A 26,433-nucleotide genomic window follows, 5' to 3' on the forward strand; every position below is an offset into this window, starting at 1 on the left:
CCAGACGATATTGCAATAGAAAGACACGGCTTCTCATGTTCTAGTGTTCTGCTCAGTGTGGCCAATTTAGCGACATTAGGTGATGACGTCATTTAGCGACTTCTAGTGACTTTTAGGACAGCCAATAGCTACTTTCCTTACTGAGGAGTTGGCAACACTGGCTTTGCTCTCTAAAACTAGCTGAGTTGTGGCCAGGCAAAACGCGACAGGAAAAAAAGCAGCGTGCCTACTAGTTCATTTGTTTTGTGTAGTGCTGCCCCCTCAAGTCTTTTCCAAGAACAAGAGGTGCACAGGCCTCTGAAACACCATGTCAGGTGACACGTTCATTCATTGATTCTTTAGGCTAATTATTAATGTCTTGGGGAACGCCTGTACATGAACCGTTTGTGAACGCTAAAAAAACGCAGAAAAACTGCTTAATAACCTTTAGCCTCCCACTCAGTAGCCACACTGGCAATGTTTTTTTTAAACACTTTTAATTGAGCTAATTTTGTATCAGTATGCTAATAGGCCTAGCCTGGTACAGTAACCACCTCCCCGTACAGCATTGAACAGGTGTAAAGCTCACATCCAATCCATAAAAAGAGGGCTGGTGACGTAGGGGCTAATCCCCACAGGCTCCAGAAGGGAGGAGTTGTACCCGTTCAGCTCGGAGGTCAGCGAGCGTTCTGGAGGAACAACGACAGATATGCGCCCTTTCAGTTGTCAGACACGCTGTGCGAGGTGAAACTATTTTACTAACTTTTATTTACTAAAAACGATCCCCCCCAAAATCCTCAAAGTGGTGAGTTAGTGTTGGTTTTCGTTTTTTTCCGGTGCATGACGCGCTGTTCTAATTTAGTATTGAGTCAGACTATTCTGACAGTCGCTAGACTGTACCTGTACATTATCTGCCAGGTGTTTGTTTAGGATTTCTGAGTCAGTTTCAACTGTATATTTGTCATTTATCGTTTGCCCTCTCTATACACTAAATATATTGATTATAAATACATCGTTTATTCTAAATGTTTGATGGGCTTTGAATGGAGAGGCTACAGTATTTCTGCGGAAGGGACATTCGGAAGTAAGGGGTATTTCCCTCCTGTGGAACATATTCCGTCACTTGTCGCTTGGCAGGTGACTCTGCACAGCCCCGGTGACAGTGGCAACCTGGGATATGTTTATACAGTTTAAGCGTCATAGCCTATTTGGGACTGCCTTGCCCTTTCAATAACTGTAAGTAGTGTTTTCATAAACTATTTATACCCCTTTACTTATTCCACATTTGTTGTGTTACAGCCTGAATTCAAAATGGATTAAATCATTATTTTTTCTCACCCATCTACACACGATACTCCATAATGACAAAGTGAAAACATGTTTTTAGACATTTTAGTAAATGTATTGATAATTAAATATGGAAAAACTCCATTTACATAAGTAACACACCCCCTGTGGTTCTGGATAACTCTCTGAGAGCTTTGCACACCTGGATTGTACAAAAAAAAATCACATTGGTTGTTTTTCATTGCCAGACAGCTATTTTCAAGTCTTGCCATAGATTTTCAAGCCGATTTAAATCATAACTAGGCCAATGTTATTTCGGTAAGTAACTCCAATGTATATTTGTCCTTGTGTTTTAGGTTATTGTCCTGCTAAATGATGAATGTGTCTCCCAGCGTCTGGTGGAAAGCAGACTGAACCAAGTTTTCTGCTGGGATTTTTCTTGCGCTATATTCTGTTTTATTTTTATCAACAAACAAACAACCTCCCTAGTCCTTGCCGCTGACAGGCATGATGCAGCCACCACCATGCTTGAAATATGAATTGGTACTCAGTGGTGTGTTGAATAACATAACGCTTTGTATTCAAGGCATAAAGTTCATTTCTTTGCAATTTTTTTTTGCAGTTTAACTTTTTTAGTTCCTTATTGTAAACAGGATGCATGTTTTGGAATATGTGTATTCTGTACAGGCTTCCTTCTTTTCACTCTGTCATTTAGGTTAGTATTGTGGAGTAACTACAATGTTGTTGATCCATCCTCAGTTTTCTCCTATCACAGCCATTAATCGAAATCTCATTTTATTGGTCACATACACGTGATTTGCAGATGTTATTGCGGGTGTAGCTAAATGCTTGTGCTTCTAGCTCTGACAGAGCAGTAAAATCTAACAAGTAATATCTAACAAATTACCCAATATATACCCAATACACACAAATCTAAGTAGGAATGAATCAAGATGTCAGAGCGTAATGGACTAAGATACAGAAAAATAGTATAGGAAACCGTATATACATATGAGATGAGTAATGCAAGATATGTTTGCATTATTAAGTGAATGAGATACTATAGAATAGTATAGGAAACCGTATATACATATGAGATGAGTAATGCAAGATATGTTTGCATTATTAAGTGAATGAGATACTATAGAATAGTATAGGAAACCGTATATACATATGAGACTGAATTGGTACACTCACACAGACAGCATCGTGAAGAAGGCACAGCAGCGCCTCTTCAACCTCAGGAGGCTGAAGAAATTTGGCTTGTCACCAAAAGCACTCACAAACTTCTACAGATGCACAATCGAGAGCATCCTGGCGGGCTGTATCACCGCCTGGTACGGCAACTGCTCCACCCTCAACCGTAAGGCTCTCCAGAGGGTAGTGAGGTCTGCACAACGCATCACCGGGGGCAAACTACCTGCCCTCCAGGACACCTACAGCACCCAATGTTACAGGAAGGCCATAAAGATCATCAAGGACAACAACCACCCGAGCCACTGCCTGTTCACCCCGCTATCATCCAGAAGGCGAGGTCAGTACAGGTGCATCAAACCTGGGACCGAGAGACTGAAAAACAGCTTCTATCTCAAGGCCATCAGACTGTTAAACAGCCATCACTAACATTGAGTGGCTGCTGCCAACACACTGACACTGACACTGACTCAACTCCAGCCACTTCAATAATGGGAATTGATGGGAAATGATGTAAATATATCACTAGCCACTTTAAACAATGCTACCTTATATAATGTTACTTACCCTACATTATTAATCTCATATGCATACGTATATACTGTACTCTATATCATTGACTGCATCCTTATGTAATACATGTATCACTAGCCACTTTAACTATGCCACTTTGTTTACATACTCATCTCATATGTATATACTGTACTCGATACCATCTACTGTATCTTGCCTATGCTGCTCTGTACCATCACTCATTCATATATCCTTATGTACATATTCTTTATCCCCTTACACTGTGTATAAGACAGTCATTTTGGAATTGTTAGTTAGATTACTTGTTGGTTATTACTGCATTGTCGGAACTAGAAGCACAAGCATTTCGCTACACTCGCATTAACATCTGCTAACCATGTGTATGTGACAAATAAATAAAAAAATATTTTGATTTTTGATTTGAGATGAGTAACGAAAGATATGTTTGCATTATTAAGTGAATGATATACTATAGAATAGTATAGGAAACCGTATACAGTGGGGCAAAAAAGTATTTAGTCAGCCACCAATTGTGCAAGTTCTCCAACTTAAAAAGATGAGGCCTGTAATTTTCATCATTAGGTACACTCCAACTAAGACAGACAAAATGAGAAGAAAAAAATCCAGAAAATCACATTGTAGGATTTTACATTTATTTATTTGAAAATTATGGTGGAAAATAAGTATTTGGTCACCTACAAACAAGCAAGATTTCTGGCTCTCACAGACCTGTAACTTCTTCTTTACGAGGCTCCTCTGTCCTCCAATCGTTACCTGTATTAATGGCACCTGTTTTAACTTGTTTTCAGTATAAAAGACACCTGTCCACAACCTCAAACAGTCACACTCCAAACTCCACTATGGCCAAGACCAAAGAGCTGTCAAAGGACACCAGAAACAAAATTGTAGACCTGCACCCGGCTGGGAAGACTGAATCTGCAATAGGTAAGCAGCTTGGTTTGAAGAAATCAACTGTGGGATCAATTATTAGGAAATGGAAGACATACAAGACCACTGATAATCTCCCTCGATCTGGGGCTCCACGCAAGATCTCACCCCGTGGGGTCAAAATGATCACAAGAACGGTGGGCAAAAATCCCAGAACCACACGGGGGGGGGGATCTAGTGAATGACCTGCAGAGAGCTGGGACCAAAGTAACAAAGCCTACCATCAGTAACACACTACGCCACCAGGGACTCAAATCCTGCAGTGCCAGACGTGTCCCCCTGCTTAAGCAAGTACATGTCCAGGCCCGTCTGAAGTTTGCTAGAGAGCATTTGGATGATCCAGAAGAACGATTGGGAGAATGTCATATGGTCAGATGAAACCAAAATATAACTTTTTGGTAAAAAATTATTGAGATAAACTTTTGTTATTGACCAAATACTTATTTTCCACCATAATTTGAAAATAAATTCATTAAAAATCCTACAATGTGATTTTCTGGATTTTTGGGGCAAAAAAGTTTTTAGTCAGCCACCAATTGTGCACGTTCTCCCACTTAAAAAGATGAGAGAGGCCTGTAATTTCCATCATAGGTACACTTCAACTATGACAGACAAAATTAGATATATCGTATATACAGTATCTTATGCATTCTAAATTACCGCCTATTTGGAAAAGGAAAATGCAATAAATATTTACTCTGAGCTGCGCTTCGGTAGGTTGGTGGTAGATGGAAGGCCATGTTGCCAAACCGAGTCCTTTATCCTTTTAAGAAAGTCTCTGGTGGTCAATTGCATACGTTGTAGTAACGTAGTTGTGTGATAGACGGGATATTCTGTCTGTTCCTTCCTAACCCTCGTTTGTAGCTGCTGTTGCTAACTCAATGGCTAGGAGGTATCACTTCTGTAGTGAATAAGAGTTCAAAGTTCATACCATTCGCAACCAAAGCTCACGCTGAAGTTGGCTTCGTTCTGTAGGACCGTCGTCCTCACATCCTTTGAACAGGAGGTTATATTGTCGTCAAGGCTTTATATAGGAAGGGAGAAGAGGGCGTGTTTGAAAAGTTTTATAGCCCATGTCCCTTCACAGGGGCGGCCACTGATTGAGCAGAGCCCGAACCTTATGAAACCCCAAATCTCACATTTTAGAAGCTAAAATCACATTTCATCCCATCACGAATGATTTCATATTCAAACATTTCAATTGAACAACAATTCCATGTGAATCCGATAACTCTGATGTGTAGACTTTCCACTGCAGAGTTTGTCATCTTATCATTGATGAGAATGTCTCAGATGACAACCGAACTGACATATTCATTAAGTACTACTGCATATGTTCCTTTAGTCGGATTACCAGAATATAGTTCATTTCCCCCCCACCTTCTGATGTTCCCAGAATCCCTATGTTAACCAAGGGGGTTTGCAAATGTAACATCAGTAGGGTAGAGAGAGGAAAAAGGGGGGAAGAGGTATTTATGACTGTCATAAACCTATCCCCAGGCCAACTTCATGACACCTGTATATACATTTGAAGTCGGAAGTTTACATACACCTTAGCCAAATACATTTAAACTCAGTTTTTTCACAATTCCTGACATTTAATCAGAGTAAAAATTCCCTGTTTTAGGTTAGTTAGAATCCCCACTTTATTTTAAGATTGTGAAATGTCAGAATAATAGCAGAGAGAATGACTTAGTTTTGCTTTAATTTGTTTCATCACATTCCCAGTGGGTCAGAAATGTACATACACACAATTAGTATTTGGTAGCATTGCCTTTAAATTGTTTGACTTGGGTCAAAGGTTTCAGGTAGCCTTACACAAGCTTCCCACAATACATTTGGTGAATTTTGGCCCATTCCTCCTGACAGAGCTGGTGTAACTGAGTCAGGTTTGTAGGCCTCCTTGCTTGCACACGCTTTTTCAGTTCTGCCCACAAATTTTCTATGTGACTGAAGTCAGGGCATTGTGATGGCCATTTCAATACCTTGACTTTGTTGTCCTTAAGCCACTTTGCCATAACTTTGGATGTATGCTTGGGGTCATTGTCCATTTGGAAGACCCATTTGTGACCAAGCTTTAACTTCCTGACTTCAATATATCCTCATAATTTTCAACATCATGTTGCCATCTATTTTGTGAAGTGCACCAGTCCCTCTGGCAGCAAAGCACCCCCACAACATGATGCTGCCACCCCCGTGCTTCACGGTTGGGATGGTGTTCTTCGGCTTTCAAGCATCCCCCTTTTTACTCCGAACATAATGATGGTCATTATGGCCAAACAGTTCTGTTTTTGTTTCATCAGACCAGAGGACATTTCTTCAAAAAGTACGATCTTTGTCCCCATGTGCAGTTGAAAATGGTAGTCTGGCTTTTTTATGGCTGTTTTGGAGCAGTGGCTTCTTCCTTGCTGAGCGGCCTTTAAGGTCATGTCGATATAGGACTTGTTTTACTGTGGATATAGATACTTTTGTACCTGTTTCCTCCAGCACCTTCACAAGGTCCTTTGCTGTTGTTCTGGGATTGATTTGCACTTTTCGCACTAAAGTATGTTCATCTCTAGAAGACAGAACCCATCTCCTTCCTGAGTGGTATGACGGCTGTGTGGTTCCATGGTGTTTATACTTGCGTACTATTGTTTGTACAGATGAACGTGGTACCTTCAGGCGTTTGGAAATTGCTCCCAAGGATGAACCAGAGTTGTGGAGGTCTACAATTATTTTTTCTGAGGTCTTGGCTGATTTCTTTAGATTTTCCCATGATGTCAAGCAAAGAGGCACTGAGTTTATATAGCTCCACATTGATCTGGTACTGATACTCCTTGTATATAGCTCCACATTGATCTGGTACTGGTACACCCTGTATATAGCTCCACATTGATCTGGTACTGGTACACCCTGTATATAGCTCCACATTGATCTGGTACTGGTACACCCTGTATATAGCTCCACATTGATCTGGTACTGGTACACCCTGTATATAGCTCCACTTTGATCTGGTACTGGTACTCCCTGTATATAACTCCACATTGATCTGGTACTGATACTCCCTGTATATAGTTCCATATCGATCTGGTATTCCCTGTATATAGCTCCACAGTGATCTGGTACTCCCTGTATATAGCTCCACAGTGATCTGGTACTCCCTGTATATAGCTCCACAGTGATCTGGTACTGGTACTCCCTGTATATAGCTCCACATTGATCTGGTACTGGTACTCCCTGTATATAGCTCCACATTGATCTGGTACTGATACTCCCTGTATATAGTTCCATATCGATCTGATACTCCCTGTATATAGCTCCACAGTGATCTGGTACTCCCTGTATATAGTTCCATATCGATCTGGTATTCCCTGTATATAGCTCCACAGTGATCTGGTACTCCCTGTATATAGCTCCACAGTGATCTGGTACTCCCTGTATATAGCTCCACAGTGATCTGGTACTGGTACTCCCTGTATATAGCTCCACAGTGATCTGGTACTCCCTGTATATAGCTCTACATTGATCTGGTACTGATACTCCCTGTATATAGCTCCACAGTGATCTGGTACTCCCTGTATATAGCTCCACAGTGATCTGGTACTCCCTGTATATAGCTCCACAGTGATCTGGTACTCCCTGTATATAGCTCCACAGTGATCTGGTACTGGTACTCCCTGTATATAGCTCCACAGTGATCTGGTACTCCCTGTATATAGCTCTACATTGATCTGGTACTGATACTCCCTGTATATAGCTCCACAGTGATCTGGTACTCCCTGTATATAGCTCCACAGTGATCTGGTACTCCCTGTATATAGCTCCACAGTGATCTGGTACTGGTACTCCCTGTATATAGCTCTACATTGATCTGGTGCTGGTACTTCCTGTATATAGCTCCACATTGATCTGGTGCTGGTACTCCCTGTATATAGCTCCACAGTGATCTGGTACTCCCTGTATATAGCTCCACATTGATCTGGTACTCCCTGTATATAGCTCCACATTGATCTGGTACTCCCTGTATATAGCTCCACATTGATCTGGTACTCCCTGTATATAGTTCCATATCGATCTGGTATTCCCTGTATATAGCTCCACATTGATCTGGTACTGATACTCCCTGTATATAGCTCCACAGTGATCTGGTATTCCCTGTATATAGCTCCACAGTGATCTGGTATTCCCTGTATATAGTTCCATATCGATCTGGTACTCCCTGTATATAGCTCCACAGTGATCTGGTATTCCCTGTATATAGCTCCACAGTGATCTGGTACTCCCTGTATATAGCTCCACAGTGATCTGGTACTCCCTGTATATAGCTCCACAGTGATCTGGTACTCCCTGTATATAGCTCCACAGTGATCTGGTATTCCCTGTATATAGCTCCACAGTGATCTGGTACTCCCTGTATATAGCTCCACAGTGATCTGGTATTCCCTGTATATAGCTCCACTTTGATCTGGTGCAAATAAAATTTGATTTGATCTTTATCTTTGTAGTGACTGGGTGTATTGATACACCATCCAAAGTGTAATTAATAACTTCACCATGCACAAAGCCATATTCAATGTTTTGATTTATTTCGACCCATCTACCAATAGGTGCCCATCTTTGTGAGGCATTGGAAAAACCTCCCTGGTCTTTGTGGTTGAATCTGTGTTGTAAATTCACTGCTCAACAGAGGGCCCTTGCAGATACATGTGTTGGGTACAGAGATGAGGTAGTCATTCAAAAACCATGTTACACTATTATAGAGTCCATGCAACTTATTATGTGACTTGTTCAGCATATTTAGGCCATAACAAATGGGTTCAATACTTATTGATTCAAAGACATTTCAGATTTACATGTTTAATACATTTTTTAAAAGTTTCTAAAAACATAATTCTGCTTTGACATGTTGGGGTATATTGTGTAGTCCAGTGACACACAGGCTCAAATTGATCCATTTTCATTTCAGGCTGTAACACAACAAGATGTGGAAAACAATCAAGGGGTGTGAATACTTTCTGAATGCCCTGTATACGTCTCCCTACATTTAGAAAGGTATAACGTTTTAATAGCAAAACTTCTAATCCTATGTTCTTTATATATCCTAGTCTCTGTCCTACTGTCAGACCAACGATGCCTCAAGTCCCTGATATATCAATGGCTTTGCTGCCATTCATTAACAACTATACACATCTGCAGTGCAAGGTTCAGAAGGAAACACATTTAAGTTCATTCATTTCTATATTGTGTATTCTGTATGGCTTTGCTGGCCAACGAATGGCTTTGCTGGCGTCGTTTAACAGTCGACAACAATAGATGTCCTCAGAGAAAGCTTGTCCAGCTGTGGTCCTCTGAAGTCAACAATAGCAGGAAGATGAAACCAGAGATCCCTTGGCCCCATTGGCTTAGTTCTAATGAATATCACATTGGACATCCAGCTGAACAAAGCAAGGAAACACACTCTCTAAACAGCACTAGCACGTCTCTTGAGTTCTCTTGGCAGCAAAACAGTATTACTAAATGAAAGAGGTTGGGTATAGGGGAGTAATGATTACATCTCCTCAGTTTACATGTAATCCGATTACAAAAACACTGTCACTGTAATCAGAATCAAAATAAAGAAAAACCTTTGAATGAGTAGGTGTGTCCAAGCTGGTACTATATACAGTACTATACAGTTGAAGTCAGAAGTTTACATACACTTAGGTTGGAGTCATTAAAACTTGTTTTTCAACCACTCCACAAATTTCTTGTTCACAAACTATAGTTTTGGTATGTCGGTTAGGACATCTACTTTGTGCATGACACAAGTAATATTTCCAACAATTGTTTACAGACAGATTATTTCACATATAATTCACTCTATCACAATTCCAGTGGGTCAGAAGTTTACATACACTATGTTGACTGTGCCTTTTAAACAGCTTGGAAAATTCCAGAAAATTATGTCATGGGTTTAGAAGCTTCTGATAGGCTAATTGACATCATTTGAGTCAATTGGAGGTGTACCTGTGGATGTATTTCAAGGCCTACCTTCAAACTCAGTGCCTCTTTGCTTGACATCATGGGAAAATCAAAAGAAATCAGCCAAGACCTCAGCTAAAAAACAAGTCTGGTTCATCCTTGGGAGGAATTTCCAAGTGCCTGAAGGTACCACGTTCATCTGTACAAACAATAGTACGCAAGTATAAACACCATGGGACCACGCAGCCGTCACACCGCTCAGGAAGGAGACGCGTTCTGTCTCCTAGAGATGAACGTACTTTGGTGCGAAAAGTGCAAATCAATCCCAGAACAGCAGCAAAGGACCTTGCTGGAGGAAACATGTATAAAAGTATCTATATCCACAGTAAAACGAGTCCTATATCGACATAACCTGAAAGGCCGCTCCGCAAGGAAGAAGCAACTGCTCCAAAACCGCCATAAAAAAGCCAGACTACGGTTTGCAACTGCACATGGGGACAAAGATCGTAGTTTTTGGAGAAATGTCCTCTGGTCCGATGAAACAAAACTAGAACTGTTTGGCCATAATGACCATTGTTATGTTTGAAGGAAAAAGGGGGAGGCTTGCAAGCTGAAGAACACCATCCCAGCCGTGAAGCACGGGGGTGGTAGCATCATGTTGTGTGGGTGCTTTGCTGCAGGAGGGGACTGGTGCACGTCACAAAATAGATGGCAACATGAGGAAGGAAAATGATGTGGATATATTGAAGCAACATCTCAAGACATCAGTCAGGAAGGTAAAGCTTGGTCGGAAATGGGTCTTCCAAATGGACAATAACCCCAAGCATACTTCCAAAGTTGTGGCAAAATGGCTTAAGGACAACAAAGTCAAGGTATTGAAATGGCCATCACAAAGCCCTGACCTCAATCTTATAGAAAGTCTGTTGGCAGAACTGAAAAGGCGTGTGTAAGTGGAACAGTATAACTTTAGACCGTCCCCTCGCCGGGCTCAAATCAGGGACCATCTGCACACATTATCAACAGTCACCCTCGAAGCAACGTTACCCATAGCTCCACAAAAGCCGCGGCTCTTGCAGAGCAAGGGGAACCACTACTTCAAGGTCTCAGAGCGAGTGACGATTTGAAACGCTATTTAGCGTGAACACCACTAACTAGCTAGCCATTTCACATCGGTTACACAAGGAGGCCTACAAACCTGACTCGGTTTCACCAGCTCTGTCAGGAGGAATGGGCCAAAATTCACCCAACTTATTGTGGAAGGCTACCAAATACTAATTGAGTGTATGTAAACTTCTGACCCACTGGGAATGTGATGAAACAAATAAAAGCTGAAATAAATAATTCTCTCTACAATTATTCTGACATTTCACAATCTCTCACAAGTAAAGTGGGGATCCTAACTGACCTAAGACAGAATTTCTACTAGGATTAAATGTCAGTAATTCTGAAAAACTGAGTTTAAATGTATTTGGCTAAGGTGTATGTAAACTTCTGACTTCAACTGTGTACAGTACCAGTCAACAGTTTGGACACACCTACTCATTCCAGGGTTTTCACCCAACTACCTGAATGAAGGTTTGAAAGATAAATATTGGAACCCAGCGTTCTGCCCTATATTTTTCTCTCCTCTCTGCATGTCCTCTCCTAACCCATCTCGCCCTTTTAGATGCGTTTCCTGCTCCTCTTCAGTCGCCAGGGCAAGCTCCGTCTCCAGAAGTGGTTCACGCCCATCCCCGAGCGAGAGAAGAAGAAGATCACCAGGGACATGACCACCATGGTGTTGGCACGGAAACCACGCTCCTGCAACTTCCTGCACTGGAAAGACCTAAAGATTGTCTACAAGAGGTGAGGAGGGGAGGAAAGGGAGGAAGGACCTGAAAATCGTCTACAAGAAGTGGGGAGGGGAGGAAGTGAAGAGGAGAACTATATTTGCTTACTGTTTATCTCAGGTTGCATGTCAAAATCTAAGTATTCAAGTGGTTTCCTCTTCTTCATATTAAATTACCTCAGCCCTATTACCCCCCACCACCACTCTCTGACTGTAATGTTGTATTGCCCTGTTACCCCCCACCACCACTCTCTAACTGTAATGTTGTATTGCCCTGTTACCCCCCACCACCACTCTCTAACTGTAATGTTGTATTGCCCTATTACCCCCTTACCCCCCCCACTCTCTAACTGTAATGTTGTATTGCCCTATTACCCCCTTCCCCCACTCTCTAACTGTAATGTTGTATTGCCCTATTACCCCCTTCCCCCCACTCTCTAACTGTAATGTTGTATTGCCCTGTTACCCCCCCACCACCACTCTCTAACTGTAATGTTGTATTGCCCTGTTACCCCCCCCCCCACCACCACTCACTCTCTGACTGTAATGTTGTATTGCCCTGTTACCCCCCCCCCCCACCACCACTCTCTAACTGTAATGTTGTATTGTCCTGTTACCCCCCCACCACCACTCTCTAACTGTAATGTTGTATTGCCCTGTTACCCCCCACCACCACTCTCTGACTGTAATGTTGTATTGCCCTGTTACCCCCCACCACCACTCTCTGACTGTAATGTTGTATTGCCCTGTTACCCCCCCACCACCACTCTCTGACTGTAATGTTGTATTGCCCTGTTACCCCCCACCACCACTCTCTAACTGTAATGTTGTATTGCCCTGTTACCCCCCACCACCACCACTCTCTAACTGTAATGTTGTATTGCCCTGTTACCCCCTTCCCCCCACTCTCTAACTGTAATGTTGTATTGCCCTGTAATTATTGCCCTATTACCCCCCCCCCCACTCTCTAACTGTAATGTTGTATTGCCCTATTACCCCCCCCACCACCACTCTCTAACTGTAATGTTGTATTGCCCTATTACCCCCTTCCCCCCACTCTCTAACTGTAATGTTGTATTGCCCTGTTACCCCCACCACCACTCTCTAACTGTAATGTTGTATTGCCCTGTTACCCCCCCCCACTCTCTAACTGTAATGTTGTATTGCCCTGTTACCCCCCCACCACCACTCTCTAACTGTAATGTTGTATTGCCCTGTTATTGCCCTGTTACCCCCCCCCCCACTCTCTAACCCCCCACTCTCTAACTGTAATGCTGTATTGCCCTGTTACCCCCCCACTCTCTAACCCCCCACCACCACTCTCTAACTGTAATGTTGTATTGCCCTGTTACTGTAATGCTGTATTGCCCCCACTCTCTAACTGTAATGTTGTATTGCCCTGTTACCCCCACCACTCCCCCCACCACCACTCTCTAACTGTAATGTTGTATTGCCCTGTTACCCCCCCACCCCCCACCCCCCACTCTCTAACTGTAATGTTGTTTGCCCTGTTACCCCCCCCCCCCCCACTCTCTAACTGTAATGTTGTATTGCCCTATTACCCCCCCCCCACCACCACTCTCTAACTGTAATGTTGTATTGCCCTGTTACCCCCCCCCCCCCCACTCTCTAACTGTAATGTTGTATTGCCCTGTTACCCCCCCCCCCCACTCTCTAACTGTAATGTTGTATTGCCCTATTACCCCCCACCACCACTCTCTAACTGTAATGTTGTATTGCCCTGTTACCCCCCACCACCACTCTCTAACTGTAATGTTGTATTGCCCTGTTACCCCCACCACCACTCTCTGACTGTAATGCTGTATTGCCCTGTTACCCCCCACCACTCCTAACTGTAATGTTGTATTGCCCCCCCCCCACCACCACTCTCTAACTGTAATGTTGTATTGCCCTGTTACTCTCTAACTGTAATGTTGTATTGCCCCCCCCACCACCACTCTCTGACTGTAATGCTGTATTGCCCTGTTACCCCCCACCACCACTCTCTAACTGTAATGTTGTATTGCCCTGTTACCCCCCCCCCCACCACCACTCTCTGACTGTAATGCTGTATTGCCCTGTTACCCCCCCCCCCACCACCACTCTCTGACTGTAATGCTGTATTGCCCTGTTACCCCCCCCCCCCACTCTCTGACTGTAATGTTGTATTGCCCTATTACCCCCCCCCCCCACCACCACTCTCTAACTGTAATGCTGTATTGCCCTGTTACCCCCCACCACCACTCTCTGACTGTAATGCTGTATTGCCCTGTTACCCCCCCCCACCACCACTCTCTAACTGTAATGTTGTATTGCCCTGTTACCCCCCCACCACCACTCTCTGACTGTAATGTTGTATTGCCCTGTTACCCCCCTCCACTCTCTGACTGTAATGTTGTATTGCCCTGTTACCCCCCCACCACCACTCTCTGACTGTAATGTTGTATTGCCCTATTACCCCCCCCCCCCACCACCACTCTCTGACTGTAATGTTGTATTGCCCTATTACCCCCCCACCCCCCCCACCACCACTCTCTAACTGTAATGCTGTATTGCCCTATTACCCCCCCCCCCACTCCCCCCACCACCACTCTCTGACTGTAATGTTGTATTGCCCTGTTACCCCCCCACCACCACTCTCTAACTGTAATGCTGTATTGCCCTGTTACCCCCCACCACCACTCTCTAACTGTAATGCTGTATTGCCCCCCCCCCACCACCACTCTCTAACTGTAATGCTGTATTGCCCTGTTACCCCCCCCCCCACTCCCCCCACCACCACTCTCTAACTGTAATGTTGTATTGTCCTGTTATTGCCCTGTTACCCCCCCCCCCCCCCACTCTCTGACTGTAATGTTGTATTGCCCTGTTACCCCCCCCACCACCACTCTCTAACTGTAATGTTGTATTGCCCTGTTACCCCCCCCCCTCCACTCTCTGACTGTAATGTTGTATTGCCCTGTTACCCCCCCCCACCACCACTCTCTAACTGTAATGTTGTATTGCCCTGTTACCCACCACCACTCTAACTGTAATGTTGTATTGCCCTGTTACCCCCACCACCACTCTCTGACTGTAATGTTGTATTGCCCCCCCCACCACCACTCTCTGACTGTAATGTTGTATTGCCCTGTTACCCCCCCCCCCACTCTCTACTGTAATGTTGTATTGCCCTGTTACCCCCACCACTCCCTGTAATGTTGTACCCCCCCCCCACCACCACTCTCTAACTGTAATGTTGTATTGCCCTGTTACCCCCCCCCACCACTCTCTGACTGTAATGTTGTATTGCCCTGTTACCCCCCCCCCCCCCACCACTCTCTGACTGTAATGTTGTATTGCCCTGTTACCCCCCACCCCACCACTCTCTGACTGTAATGTTGTATTGCCCTGTTACCCCCCCCCACACCACTACCCCCCACCACCACTCTCTGACTGTAATGTTGTATTGCCCTGTTACCCCCCCCCCCCACCACTCTCTGACTGTAATGTTGTATTGCCCTGTTACCCCCCCCCCCCCACCACTCTCTGACTGTAATGTTGTATTGCCCTGTTACCCCCCCCCCCCCCCCCCACCACTCTCTGACTGCCCTGTTACCCCCCCCCCCACTCTCTAACTGTAATGTTGTATTGCCCTGTTACCCCCCCACCACCACTCTCTAACTGTAATGTTGTATTGCCCTAATGTTTATTGCCCCCCCCACCACCACCACTCTCTGACTGTAATGTTGTATTGCCCTGTTACCCCCCCCCACCACCACTCTCTAACTGTAATGTTGTATTGCCCTGTTACCCCCCCCCCCCCACCACTCCACCACCACTCTCTGACTGTAATGTTGTATTGCCCTGTTACCCCCCCCCCCCCACCACTCTCTAACTGTAATGTTGTATTGTCCTGTTACATCCCCCCACCACTCTCTGACTGTAATGTTGTATTGCCCTGTTACCCCCCCACCACCACTCTCTAACTGTAATGTTGTATTGTCCTGTTACCCCCCCCACCACTCTCTGACTGTAATGTTGTATTGCCCTGTTATTGCCCCCCCACCACCACTCTCTGACTGTAATGCTGTATTGTCCTGTTACCCCCCACTACTCTCTCATTGTAGGTATGCCAGTCTGTATTTCTGCTGTGGTCTGGATGCTGAGGAGAATGAACTTCTGGCCTTGGAGATGCTGCATCGCTATGTGGAGCTGTTGGACAAGTACTTTGGCAACGTACGTGAGGGACGACCTTTCTTCTCTTTCATCCAGCACTGTCTTTATTTCACTCCATCTCTCATTCTCTCTCAATATGTCTTTCTTTCTTTCTCTCACATATTTCCTTCCCTTTTCTTTCATCCAGCACTGTCTTTATTTCACTCCATCTCTCATTCTCTCTCACTATGTCTTTCTGTCTTTCTCTCACATATTTCCTTTCTTCTCTTTCAGCCTATTTCTTCCCAAACTTAGACTGAAACTGCACTGCCTGTGTAGTAGATATGATTTAACACAGTAAAATGATTCCTGCTAGACTGGACAGTACCTCGTGAACATTGGGTGATTTCCTCTTCCTTTACCCATGCAGGTGTGTGAGCTGGACATCATCTTTAACTTTGAAAAGGCCTGCTTCATCCTGGATGAGTTTCTATTAGGGGGAGAGGTGCAGGAGACTTCCAAACTAGTGGTGGCCCGCTCCGTCGAGGCCTCGGACATGCTACAGGAGGTGAGAGAAACGCCACGCTCAGGATAGAACCTGCCCAGTAGGGACTGATCTAGGATCAGAATTCTGTCTCCGATCTGATCTAGGATCAGAATTCTGTCTCCGATCTGATCTAGGATCAGAATTCTGTCTCCGATCTGATCTAGGATCAGAATTCTGTCTCCGATCTGATCTAGGATCAGTAATTCTGTCTCCGATCTGATCTAGGATCAGAATTTCTGTCTCCGATCTGATCTAGGATCAGAATTCTGTCTCCGATCTGATCTAGGATCAGAATTCTGTCTCCGATCTGATCTAGGATCAGAATTCTGTCTCCGATCTGATCTAGGATCAGTATTTCTGCCTCCGATCTTAGCTGAGACTATGTTGCGGTCTGATATTTATCTTGTATTTACATATGTAATTACATAATAATTAGCTATAATTAACCTCTTGTTTATTGGAGATTGAACACACGCATAGCTATACCATTTTGTAACAGTAGTTACCAATTTGAATGAATTATTTATAGTAGATACTCTAAAGTAGCCATTTTACCCTATAATTCCTTAGTAATACAAGGTGAAAGTGGACTGTTGAAAAAGTGTTACTGTTTCAGCATGGGTTGATAATGTGTAGTGCAGCAGCTAACTGACTTCCTGGTGAGCTCTCCTGTCAATCTCCGCTAACAGGCTTCCCTTCATGAACCATATTAACTGGTGCCAATACTCATGGGTCTATTCTCTCTCTCCTCTCTCCTCTCCTCTCTTCTCTGCTCTCTTCTTTTCTCTCTCCTCTCCTCTCTTCTCTCCTCTCCTCTCTTCTCTCCTCTCTTCTTTTCTCTCTCCTCTCTCTTCTTTTCTCTCTCCTCTCTTCTTTTCTCTCTCCTCTCTCTTCTTTTTTCTCTCCTCTCTCTTCTTTTCTCTCTCCTCTCTCTTCTTTTCTCTCTCCTCTCTCTTCTTTTCTCTCCTCTTTTCTCTCTCCTCTTTTCTCTCTCCTCTCTTCTTTTCTCTCTCCTCTCTCCTCTCTTCTTTTCTCTCTCCCCTCTCTTCTTTTCTCTCTCCTCTTTTCTCTCTCCTCTTTTCTCTCTCCTCTCTCCTCTCTTCTCTCTCCTCTCTCTTCTTTTCTCTCTCCTCTCTCTTCTTTTCTCTCTCCTCTCTCTTCTTTTCTCTCTCCTCTCCCATCTTTTCTCTCTCCTCCCATCTTTTCTCTCTCCTCTCTCCTCTCTTCTCTCTCCTCTCTCTTCTTTTCTCTCTCCTCTCTCTTCTTTTCTCTCTCCTCTCTCTTCTTTTCTCTCTCCTCTGTCTTCTTTTCTCTCCTCTCTTCTTTTCTCTCTCCTCTCTCTTCTTTTCTCTCTCTCTCTTCTTTTCTCTCCTCTCTTCTTTCTCTCTCTCTCTCTCTCTTTCTCTCGCTCTTCTTTTCTCTCTTCTTTTTCTCTCTCTCTCTCTTCTTTTCTCTCTCCTCTCTCTTCTTTTTCTCTCCTCTCTCTTCTTTTCTCTCTCCTCTCTTCTTTTCTCTCTCCCATCTTTTTCTCTCTCTTCTTTCTCTCTCTCTCTCTCTTCTTTTTCTCTTTCTCTCTTCTTTTCTCTCTCCTCTCCCATCTTTTCTCTCTCCTCTCTCTTCTTTTCTCTCTCCTCTCTCATCTTTTCTATCTCCTCTCTCTTCTTTTCTCTCTCCTCTCTCTTCTTTTCTCTCTCCTCTCTCTTCTTTTCTCTCCTCTCTCTTCTTTTCTCTCTCCTCTCTCTTCTTTTCTCTCTCCTCTCTTCTTTTCTCTCTCCTCTCTCTTCTTTTCTCTCTCCTCTCTCTTCTTTTCTCTCTCCTCTCCCATCTTTTCTCTCTCCTCTCTCTTCTTTTCTCTCTCCTCTCTCATCTTTTCTCTCTCCTCTCTCTTCTTTTCTCTCTCCTCTCTCTTCTTTTCTCTCCTCTCTCTTCTTTTCTCTCTCCTCTCTCTTCTTTTCTCTCTCCTCTCCCATCTTTTCTCTCTCCTCTCTCTTCTTTTCTCTCTCCTCTCTCTTCTTTTCTCTCTCCTCTCTCTTCTTTTCTCTCTCCTCTCTTCTTTTCTCTCTCCTCTCTCTTCTTTTCTCTCCTCTCTCTTCTTTTCTCTCTCCTCTCTCTTCTTTTCTCTCTCCTCTCTTCTTTTGTCTCTCCTCTCTCTTCTTTTCTCTCTCCTCTCTCTTCTTTTCTCTCTCCTCTCTCTTCTTTTCTCTCTCCTCTCTCTTCTTTTCTTTCTCCTCTCTCCTCTCTCTTCTTTTCTCTCTCCTCTCTCTTCTTTTCTCTCTCTCTCTCTCTCTTTCTTCTCTCTCTCTCTCTCTCTTCTTTTCTCTCTCCTCTCTCCTCTTTTCTCTCTCCTCTCTCCTCTTTTCTCTCTCCTCTCTCCTCTCTTCTCTCTCCTCTCTTCTCTCTCCTCTCTCTTCTTTTCTCTCTCCTCTCTCTTCTTTTCTCTCTCCTCTCTCTTCTTTTCTCTCTCCTCTCTCTTCTTTTCTCTCTCCTCTCTCTTCTTTTCTCTCTCCTCTCTCTTCTTTTCTCTCTCCTCTCTCTTCTTTTCTCTCTCCTCTCTCTTCTTTTCTCTCTCCTCTCTCTTCTTTTCTCTCTCCTCTCTTCTCTCTCCTCTCTCTTCTTTTCTCTCTCCTCTCTTCTTTTCTCTCTCCTCTCTTATTTTCTCTCTCCTCTCTTCTCTCTCCTCTCTTCTTTTCTCTCTCTTCTTTTCTCTCTCCTCTTTTATCTCTCCTCTTCTCTCTCCTCTCTCTTCTTTTCTCTCTCCTCTCTTCTCTCTCCTCCCTCTTCTTTTCTCTCTCCTCTCTCCTCTTTTCTCTCTCCTCTCTTATTTTCTCTCTCCTCTCTCCCCTCTTCTCTCTCCTCTCTTCTTTTCTCTCTTCTCTTTTCTCTCTCCTCTCTCTTCTTTTCTCTCTCCTCTTCTCTCTCCTCTCTCTTCTTTTCTCTTTTCTCTCTCCTCTCCTCTTTTCTTTCTCCTCTCTCTTCTTTTCTCTCTCCTCTCTCCTCTTTTCTCTCTCCTCTCTCCTCTCTTCTCTCTCCTCTCTCTTCTTTTCTCTCTCCTCTCTCTTCTTTTCTCTCTCCTCTTTTCTCTCTCCTCTCTCTTCTTTTCTCTCTCCTCTTTTCTCTCTCCTCTCTTCTTTTCTCTCTCCTCTCTCCTCTTTTCTCTCTCCTCTCTCCTCTTTTCTCTCTCCTCTCTCTTCTTTTCTCTCTCCTCTCTCCTCTTTTCTCTCTCCTCTCTCCTCTCTTCTTTTCTCTCTCCTCTCTTCTTTTCTCTCTCCTCTCTCCTCTTTTCTCTCTCCTCTCTCCTCTTTTCTCTCTCCTCTCTCCTCTCTTCTCTCTCCTCTCTTCTCTCTCCTCTCTCTTCTTTTCTCTCTCCTCTCTCTTCTTTTCTCTCTCCTCTCTCTTCTTTTCTCTCTCCTCTCTCCTCTTTTCTCTCTCCTCTCTTCTCTCTCCTCTCTCTTCTTTTCTCTCTCCTCTCTCTTCTTTTCTCTCTCCTCTCTCTTCTTTTTCTCTCTCCTCTCTCTTCTTTTCTCTCTCCTCTCTCTTCTTTTCTCTCTCCTCTCTTCTTTTCTCTCTCCTCTCTCTTCTTTTCTCTCTCCTCTCTTCTCTCTCCTCTCTCTTCTTTTCTCTCTCCTCTCTCCTCTTTTCTCTCTCCTCTCTTCTTTTCTCTCTCCTCTCTTATTTTCTCTCTCCTCTCTCCTCTCTTCTCTCTCCTCTCTTCTTTTCTCTCTTCTCTTTTCTCTCTCCTCTCTCTTCTTTTCTCTCTCCTCTTTTCTCTCTCCTCTTCTCTCTCCTCTCTCTTCTTTTCTCTCTCCTCTCTTCTCTCTCCTCCCTCTTCTTTTCTCTCTCCTCTCTCCTCTTTTCTCTCTCCTCTCTTCTTTTCTCTCTCCTCTCTTTTCTCTCTCCTCTCTCCTCTCTTCTCTCTCCTCTCTTCTTTTCTCTCTTCTCTTTTCTCTCTCCTCTCTCTTCTTTTCTCTCTCTCTTTTCTCTCTCTCTCTCTCTCTCTCTTCTTCTCTTTTCTCTCTCTTTTCTCTCTCTTTTCTTTCTCCTCTCTCTTCTTTTCTCTCTCCTCTCTCTCTTTTCTCTCTCCTCTCTCTCTCTTCTCTCTCCTCTCTTCTCTCTCCTCTCTCTTCTTTTCTCTCTCCTCTCTCTTCTTTTCTCTCTCCTCTTTTCTCTCTCCTCTCTCTTCTTTTCTCTCTCCTCTTTTCTCTCTCCTCTCTTCTTTTCTCTCTCCTCTCTCCTCTTTTCTCTCCTCTCTCCTCTTTTCTCTCTCCTCTCTCTTCTTTTCTCTCTCCTCTTTTCTCTCTCCTCTTTTCTCTCTCCTCTTTTCTCTCTCCTCTCTCTTCTTTTCTCTCTCCTCTCTCCTCTTTTCTCTCTCCTCTCTTCTTTTCTCTCTCCTCTCTCCTCTTTTCTCTCCTCTCTCTTCTTTCCTCTCTCTCCTCTCTCCTCTTTTCTCTCTCCTCTCTCCTCTCTTCTCTCCTTTTCTCTCTCCTCTCTCTTCTTTTCTCTCTCCTCTCTCCTCTTTTCTCTCTCCTCTCCTCTCTCCTCTCTCTTCTTTTCTCTCTCCTCTCTCTTCTTTTCTCTCTCCTCTTTTCTCTCTCCTCCTTCTTCTTTTCTCTCCTCTCTCTTATTTTCTCTCTCCTCTCTCCTCTTTTCTCTCTCCTCTTTTCTCTCTCCTCTTTTCTCTCTCCTCTCTTCTTTTCTCTCTCCTCTCTCCTCTCTTCTTTTCTCTCTCCCCTCTCTTCTTTTCTCTCCTCTTTTCTCTCTCCTCTTTTCTCTCTCCTCTCTCCTCTCTTCTCTCTCCTCTCTCTTATTTTCTCTCTCCTCTCTCTTCTTTTCTCTCTCCTCTCTCTTCTTTTGTCTCTCCTCTCTCTTCTTTTCTCTCTCCTCTCTCTTCTTTTCTCTCTCCTCTCTCTTCTTTTCTCTCTCCTCTCTCTTCTTTTCTCTCTCCTCTCTCTTCTTTTCTCTCTCCTCTCTCCTCTTTTCTCTCTCCTCTCTTCTTTTCTCTCTCCTCTCTTATTTTCTCTCTCCTCTCTTCTCTCTCCTCTCTTCTTTTCTCTCTTCTCTTTTCTCTCTCCTCTCTCTTCTTTTCTCTCTCCTCTTTTCTCTCTCCTCTTCTCTCTCCTCTCTCTTCTTTTCTCTCTCCTCTCTTCTCTCTCCTCCCTCTTCTTTTCTCTCTCCTCCCTCTTCTTTTCTCTCTCCTCTCTCCTCTTTTCTCTCTCCTCTCTTCTTTTCTCTCTCCTCTCTTATTTTCTCTCTCCTCTCTCCTCTCTTCTCTCTCCTCTCTTCTTTTCTCTCTTCTCTTTTCTCTCTCCTCTCTCTTCTTTTCTCTCTCCTCCTTTCTCTCTCCTCTTCTCTCTCCTCTCTCTTCTTTTCTCTTTTCTCTCTCCTCTCCTCTTTTCTCTCTCCTCTCTCTTCTTTTCTCTCTCCTCTCTCCTCTTTTCTCTCTCCTCTCTTCTCTCTCCTCTCTCTTCTTTTCTCTCTCCTCTCTCTTCTTTTCTCTCTCCTCTTTTCTCTCTCCTCTCTCTTCTTTTCTCTCTCCTCTTTTCTCTCTCCTCTCTTCTTTTCTCTCTCCTCTCTCCTCTTTTCTCTCCTCTCTCTTCTTTTCTCTCTCCTCTCTCTTCTTTTCTCTCTCCTCTTTTCTCTCTCCTCTCTCTTCTTTTCTCCCTCCTCTCTCCTCTTTTCTCTCTCCTCTCTTCTTTTCTCTCTCCTCTCTCCTCTTTTCTCTCCTCTCTCTTCTTTCCTCTCTCTCCTCTCTCCTCTTTTCTCTCTCCTCTCTCCTCTCTTCTCTCACCTCTCTCTTCTTTTCTCTCTCCTCTCTCTTCTTTTCTCTCTCCTCTCTCTTCTTTTCTCCCTCCTCTCTCCTCTTTTCTCTCTCCTCTCTTATTTTCTCTCTCCTCTCTCCTCTCTTCTCTCTCCTCTCTTCTTTTCTCTCTTCTCTTTTCTCTCTCTTCTTTTCTCTCTCCTCTTTTCTCTCTCTTCTCTCTCTCTCTCTTTTTCTCTCTCCTCTCTTCTCTCTCCTCTTTTCTCTCTCCTCTTCTCTCTCCTCTCTCTTCTTTTCTCTCTCCTCTCTTCTCTCTCCTCCCTCTTCTTTTCTCTCTCCTCCCTCTTCTTTTCTCTCTCCTCTCTCCTCTTTTCTCTCTCCTCTCTTCTTTTCTCTCTCCTCTCTTATTTTCTCTCTCCTCTCTCCTCTCTTCTCTCTCCTCTCTTCTTTTCTCTCTTCTCTTTTCTCTCTCCTCTCTCTTCTTTTCTCTCTCCTCCTTTCTCTCTCCTCTTCTCTCTCCTCTCTCCTCTTCTCTCTCCTCTCTCTTCTTTTCTCTTTTCTCTCTCCTCTCCTCTTTTCTCTCTCCTCTCTCTTCTTTTCTCTCTCCTCTCTCCTCTTTTCTCTCTCCTCTCTCTTCTTTTCTCTCTCCTCTCTCTTCTTTTCTCTCCTCTTTTCTCTCTCCTCTCTCTTCTTTTCTCTCTCCTCTTTTCTCTCCTCTCTTCTTTTCTCTCTCCTCTCTCCTCTTTTCTCTCCTCTCTCTTCTTTCCTCTCTCTCCTCTCTCCTCTCTTCTCTCACCTCTCTCTTCTTTTCTCTCTCCTCCTTCTTCTTTTCTCTCCTCTCTCTTATTTTCTCTCTCCTCTCTCCTCTTCTCTCTCCTCTTTTCTCTCTCTCTTATTTTCTCTCTCCTCTTTTCTCTCTCCTCTCTTCTTTTCTCTCTCCTCTCTCCTCTTTTCTCTCTCCTCTCTCCTCTTTTCTCTCTCCTCTCTCCTCTCTTCTCTCTCCTCTCTCTTCTTTTCTCTCTCCTCCTTTCTTTCTCCTCTCTCTTCTTTTCTCTCTCCTCTTTTCTCTCTCCTCTCCTCTTTTCTCTCTCCTCTCTTCTTTTCTCTCTCCTCTCTCCTCTTTTCTCTCCTCTCTCTTCTTTTCTCTCTCCTCTCCTTTTCTCTTTCCTCTCTCTTCTCTCTCTTCTCTCTCCTCTCTTCTCTCTCCTCTCTTCTCTCTCCTCTCTTCTTTTCTCTCTCCTCTCTTCTTTTCTCTCTCCTCTCTTCTTTTCTCTCTCCTCTCTTCTTTTCTCTCTCCTCTCTTCTTTTCTCTTCTCTTCTTTTCTCTCTCCTCTCTTCTTTTCTCTCTCCTCTCTTCTTTTCTCTCTCCTCTCTCCTCTTTTCTCTCTCCTCTCTTCTCTCTCCTCTCTTCTTTTCTCTCTCCTCTCTTCTCTCTCCTCTCTTCTCTCTCCTCTCTCCTCTCTTCTTTTCTCTCTCCTCTCTCTTCTTTTCTCTCTCCTCTCTCTTCTTTTCTCTCTCCTCTCTCCTCTTTTCTCTCCTCTCTCTTCTTTCCTCTCTCTCCTCTCTCTTCTTTTCTCTCTCCTCTTTTCTCTCTCCTCTCTCCTCTTTTCTCTCTCCTCTCTCCTCTCTTTTTTCTCTCCTCTCTTCTTTTCTCTCTCCTCTCTTCTCTTCTCTCTCCTCTCTCTTCTCTTCTCTCTCCTCTCTCCTCTCTTCTCTCTCCTCTCTTCTTTTCTCTTTCCTCTCTCTTCTTTTCTCTCTCCTCTCTCTTCTTTTCTCTCTCCTCTCTCTTCTTTTCTCTCTCCTCTCTCTTCTTTTCTCTCTCCTCTCTCTTCTTTTCTCTCTCCTCTCTCTTCTTTTCTCTCTCCTCTCTCTTCTTTTCTCTCTCCTCTCTCTTCTTTTCTCTCTCCTCTCTCTTCTTTTCTCTCTCCTCTCTCTTTTCTTTCTCTCTCTCTTCTTTTCTCTCCTCTCTCTTCTTTTCTCTCTCCTCTCTCTTCTTTTCTCTCTCCTCTCTCTTCTTTTCTCTCTCTCTCTCTTCTTTTCTCTCTCCTCTCTCCTTTTCTCTCTCCTCTCTCCTCTTTTCTCTCTCCTCTCTTCTTTTCTCTCTCCTCTCTCCTCTTTTCTCTCCTCTCTCTTCTTTTCTCTCTCCTCTCTCTTCTCTTCTCTCTCCTCTCTCTTCTCTTCTCTCTCCTCTCTCTTCTCCTCTCTCTTCTTTTCTCTCTTCTCTCTCCTCTCCTCTTTTATCTCCTCTTTTTTTCTCCTCTCTTTTCTCTTTTCTCTCCTCTCTTCTCTCTCCTCTTTTCTCTCCTCTTTTCTCTCTCCTCTTTTCTCTCTCCTCTTTTCTCTCCTCTTTTTTTCTCCTCTTTTCTCTCCTCTTTTCTCTTTTCTCTCCTCTTTTCTCTCTCCTCTTTTCTCTCTCCTCTTTGCTCTCCTCTTTTCTCCCCTCTCTCCTCTTTTCTCCTCTTTTCTCTCATATTTTCTCTCCTCTTTTCTCTCCTCTTTTCTCTCTCCTCTTTTCTCTCTCCTCTTTTCTCTCCTCTTTTCTATTTTTTCTCCTCTTTTCTCTCCTCTTTTTTCTCCTATCTCAGAAACAGAGACTGATGGAGATTATACTTCTATTTCCTTTATTCTTCAGTTGCTGTAAGTCTGAGCGTTGGCAGTATGTCTGTTTTCTGTATTGTCCGTCTATCCTCAGCTCTCGGTGGCGCTGTAGACGCACCAAACCAGAGTCCCACTCTGCGTGGCCCTGGTTTCACACCATCTTCTTGCTTCGGGGGAATAAAACAAACTCGTTTGATCTAGTCTGATGCACGTGCATGCTATCTGACGTTGTTGCATCATCACACTCGTTTTAATCTTCATCACCACCCTTCATCATCATTGCTATAGGCTGAGATTGACAACAGTGATTTTGGTCTGGAGCTTGGATGGCCTTGAATGTGGACCGAAAGGTTAGAAGTGAATGATTGTGATTGTGTTCGTAGCAGAGTATTCTACATTGTCTTGGCGGTTTACGCTCCTATGTCTCCACGGATGTAAGATGCAGAATGACAATCATTCTACCTCTATGGTTAGATGTTATGTAGGTGTGGCTATGAATATTCATCACATTAGGACAAGGCTTGTTGATCTGGAGATCTCACGTTTCATCTGTCTCTCCACTCCAGACCATGGAGGAATACATGAGCAAGCCTGCATTCTAACACTGGGGGAAATGGATCTACACACACCGGAAGGAATCTGAACGATTACAGACCTGGAAGTCTTACTACTGTACAGAACCATGGAGTTATGAGTTCTAGAATGATGTGTCTGAATCTGTGTCCTGAGGCAGGCAGGAAGTGTTTTTAAGTAGGGAAGTGCATCCTGTTTCTGCAAATAGGACAATAACATGATGACCAATAAATTGGTAGGAGACACTCATTGATTGAGCTATTATCAAATGTATATTGATACTGTATGATCACCCATCCCTCTTGCTCGTCGATGTACATTGAGGTTACTGAAAACTGTGGTTATGACAATCATTAAAATCAATACTCACATTTTTTTTCTCCAAAATATGTACTCTGTATTGACATTTTAAGAAGTGCCTTTTTAGAAATATGTATTTGAAGTTGTGTTTTAAATGCATCTTGTAGACTAGCCTTTTTCTGTGTGACTTGTTGTATGATTATATCTTGGAAAGGGAGTGATTATTTATCTGGGTGAATGTCACAGTTTTTTTTTATATAACTAATTATGGATCTTGAATGGTGAAGACTTTTGGAATTAAAATGTGTATTTTGATACAGACGTCTCTGATGATTTGTTTTTCTGTTGTAGAATATACTATTTGATGTTCATTGTGTGACATTTTATTTGCGGGAGCTGTCCATGGTGCTGAAGTTTGAAAAACACACTAGATGATAAACATTAAAACAAGAACAATCAGTAGAATTGTGAATTTATAGACCGACACTTTTATTGTCTTTATAATCTTACCTGGAGTCTGTTGATTCTGCCTCGGGAATTGTCTACATGTTCAAGCTTGCTCAAGAGGGACGTGAAAAAGGAACTTCCCACACTTTCATTGTGGAATCAAGCTTCATTCAGAAGGCCTTTCTGATCATCAATATCTAATCATCACTGTCAGTCAATGTATGATCATTCAGAAGGCATTTCTGATCATCAATATCTAATCATCACTGTCAGTCAATGTACGATCATTCAGAAGGCATTTCTGATCATCAATATCTAATCATCACTGTCAGTCAATGTACGATCATTCAGAAGGCCTTTCTG

The 26,433-nt window shown here is 43.6% G+C and overlaps 1 protein-coding gene across 5 annotated transcripts; it reads left to right on the top strand.

Annotated features, from left to right (window-relative positions):
• Window positions 1-597: 597 nt before the first annotated feature.
• On the top strand, window positions 598-25,940 carry LOC124009653 (AP-1 complex subunit sigma-3-like). 5 transcript variants are annotated; one of them, XM_046321670.1, is made up of 7 exons: window positions 624-784; window positions 8,891-8,976; window positions 11,552-11,730; window positions 15,823-15,931; window positions 16,281-16,418; window positions 24,738-24,789; window positions 25,317-25,940. In XM_046321670.1, exons 2-7 carry the CDS (start codon window positions 8,944-8,946, stop codon window positions 25,391-25,393), a joined length of 588 nt encoding a protein of 195 aa, XP_046177626.1. In that variant the 5' UTR covers window positions 624-784; window positions 8,891-8,943; the 3' UTR covers window positions 25,394-25,940. The 5 variants fall into 5 exon arrangements, with proteins under 5 accessions (XP_046177629.1, XP_046177626.1, XP_046177628.1 ...); XM_046321671.1 differs by having other exon boundaries at window positions 670-723; XM_046321673.1 differs by lacking the exon at window positions 8,891-8,976 and having other exon boundaries at window positions 598-723.
• The last annotated feature ends 493 nt before the right edge of the window (window positions 25,941-26,433 follow it).

This window comes from Oncorhynchus gorbuscha, linkage group LG22 (assembly GCF_021184085.1).
Source record: "Oncorhynchus gorbuscha isolate QuinsamMale2020 ecotype Even-year linkage group LG22, OgorEven_v1.0, whole genome shotgun sequence".
NCBI lineage: Eukaryota > Metazoa > Chordata > Actinopteri > Salmoniformes > Salmonidae > Oncorhynchus > Oncorhynchus gorbuscha.

Coding starts and splice junctions, on each gene's coding strand:
- LOC124009653 (XM_046321670.1), top strand. CDS start 8,944: ATGCCCTGTATACGTCTCCCTACATTTAGAAAG. Junction 16,419..24,737: donor CCTCGGACATGCTACAGGAG/GTGAGAGAAACG, acceptor CTCCTATCTCAG/AAACAGAGACTGATGGAGAT. Junction 24,790..25,316: donor TCCTTTATTCTTCAGTTGCT/GTAAGTCTGAGC, acceptor TCTCCACTCCAG/ACCATGGAGGAATACATGAG.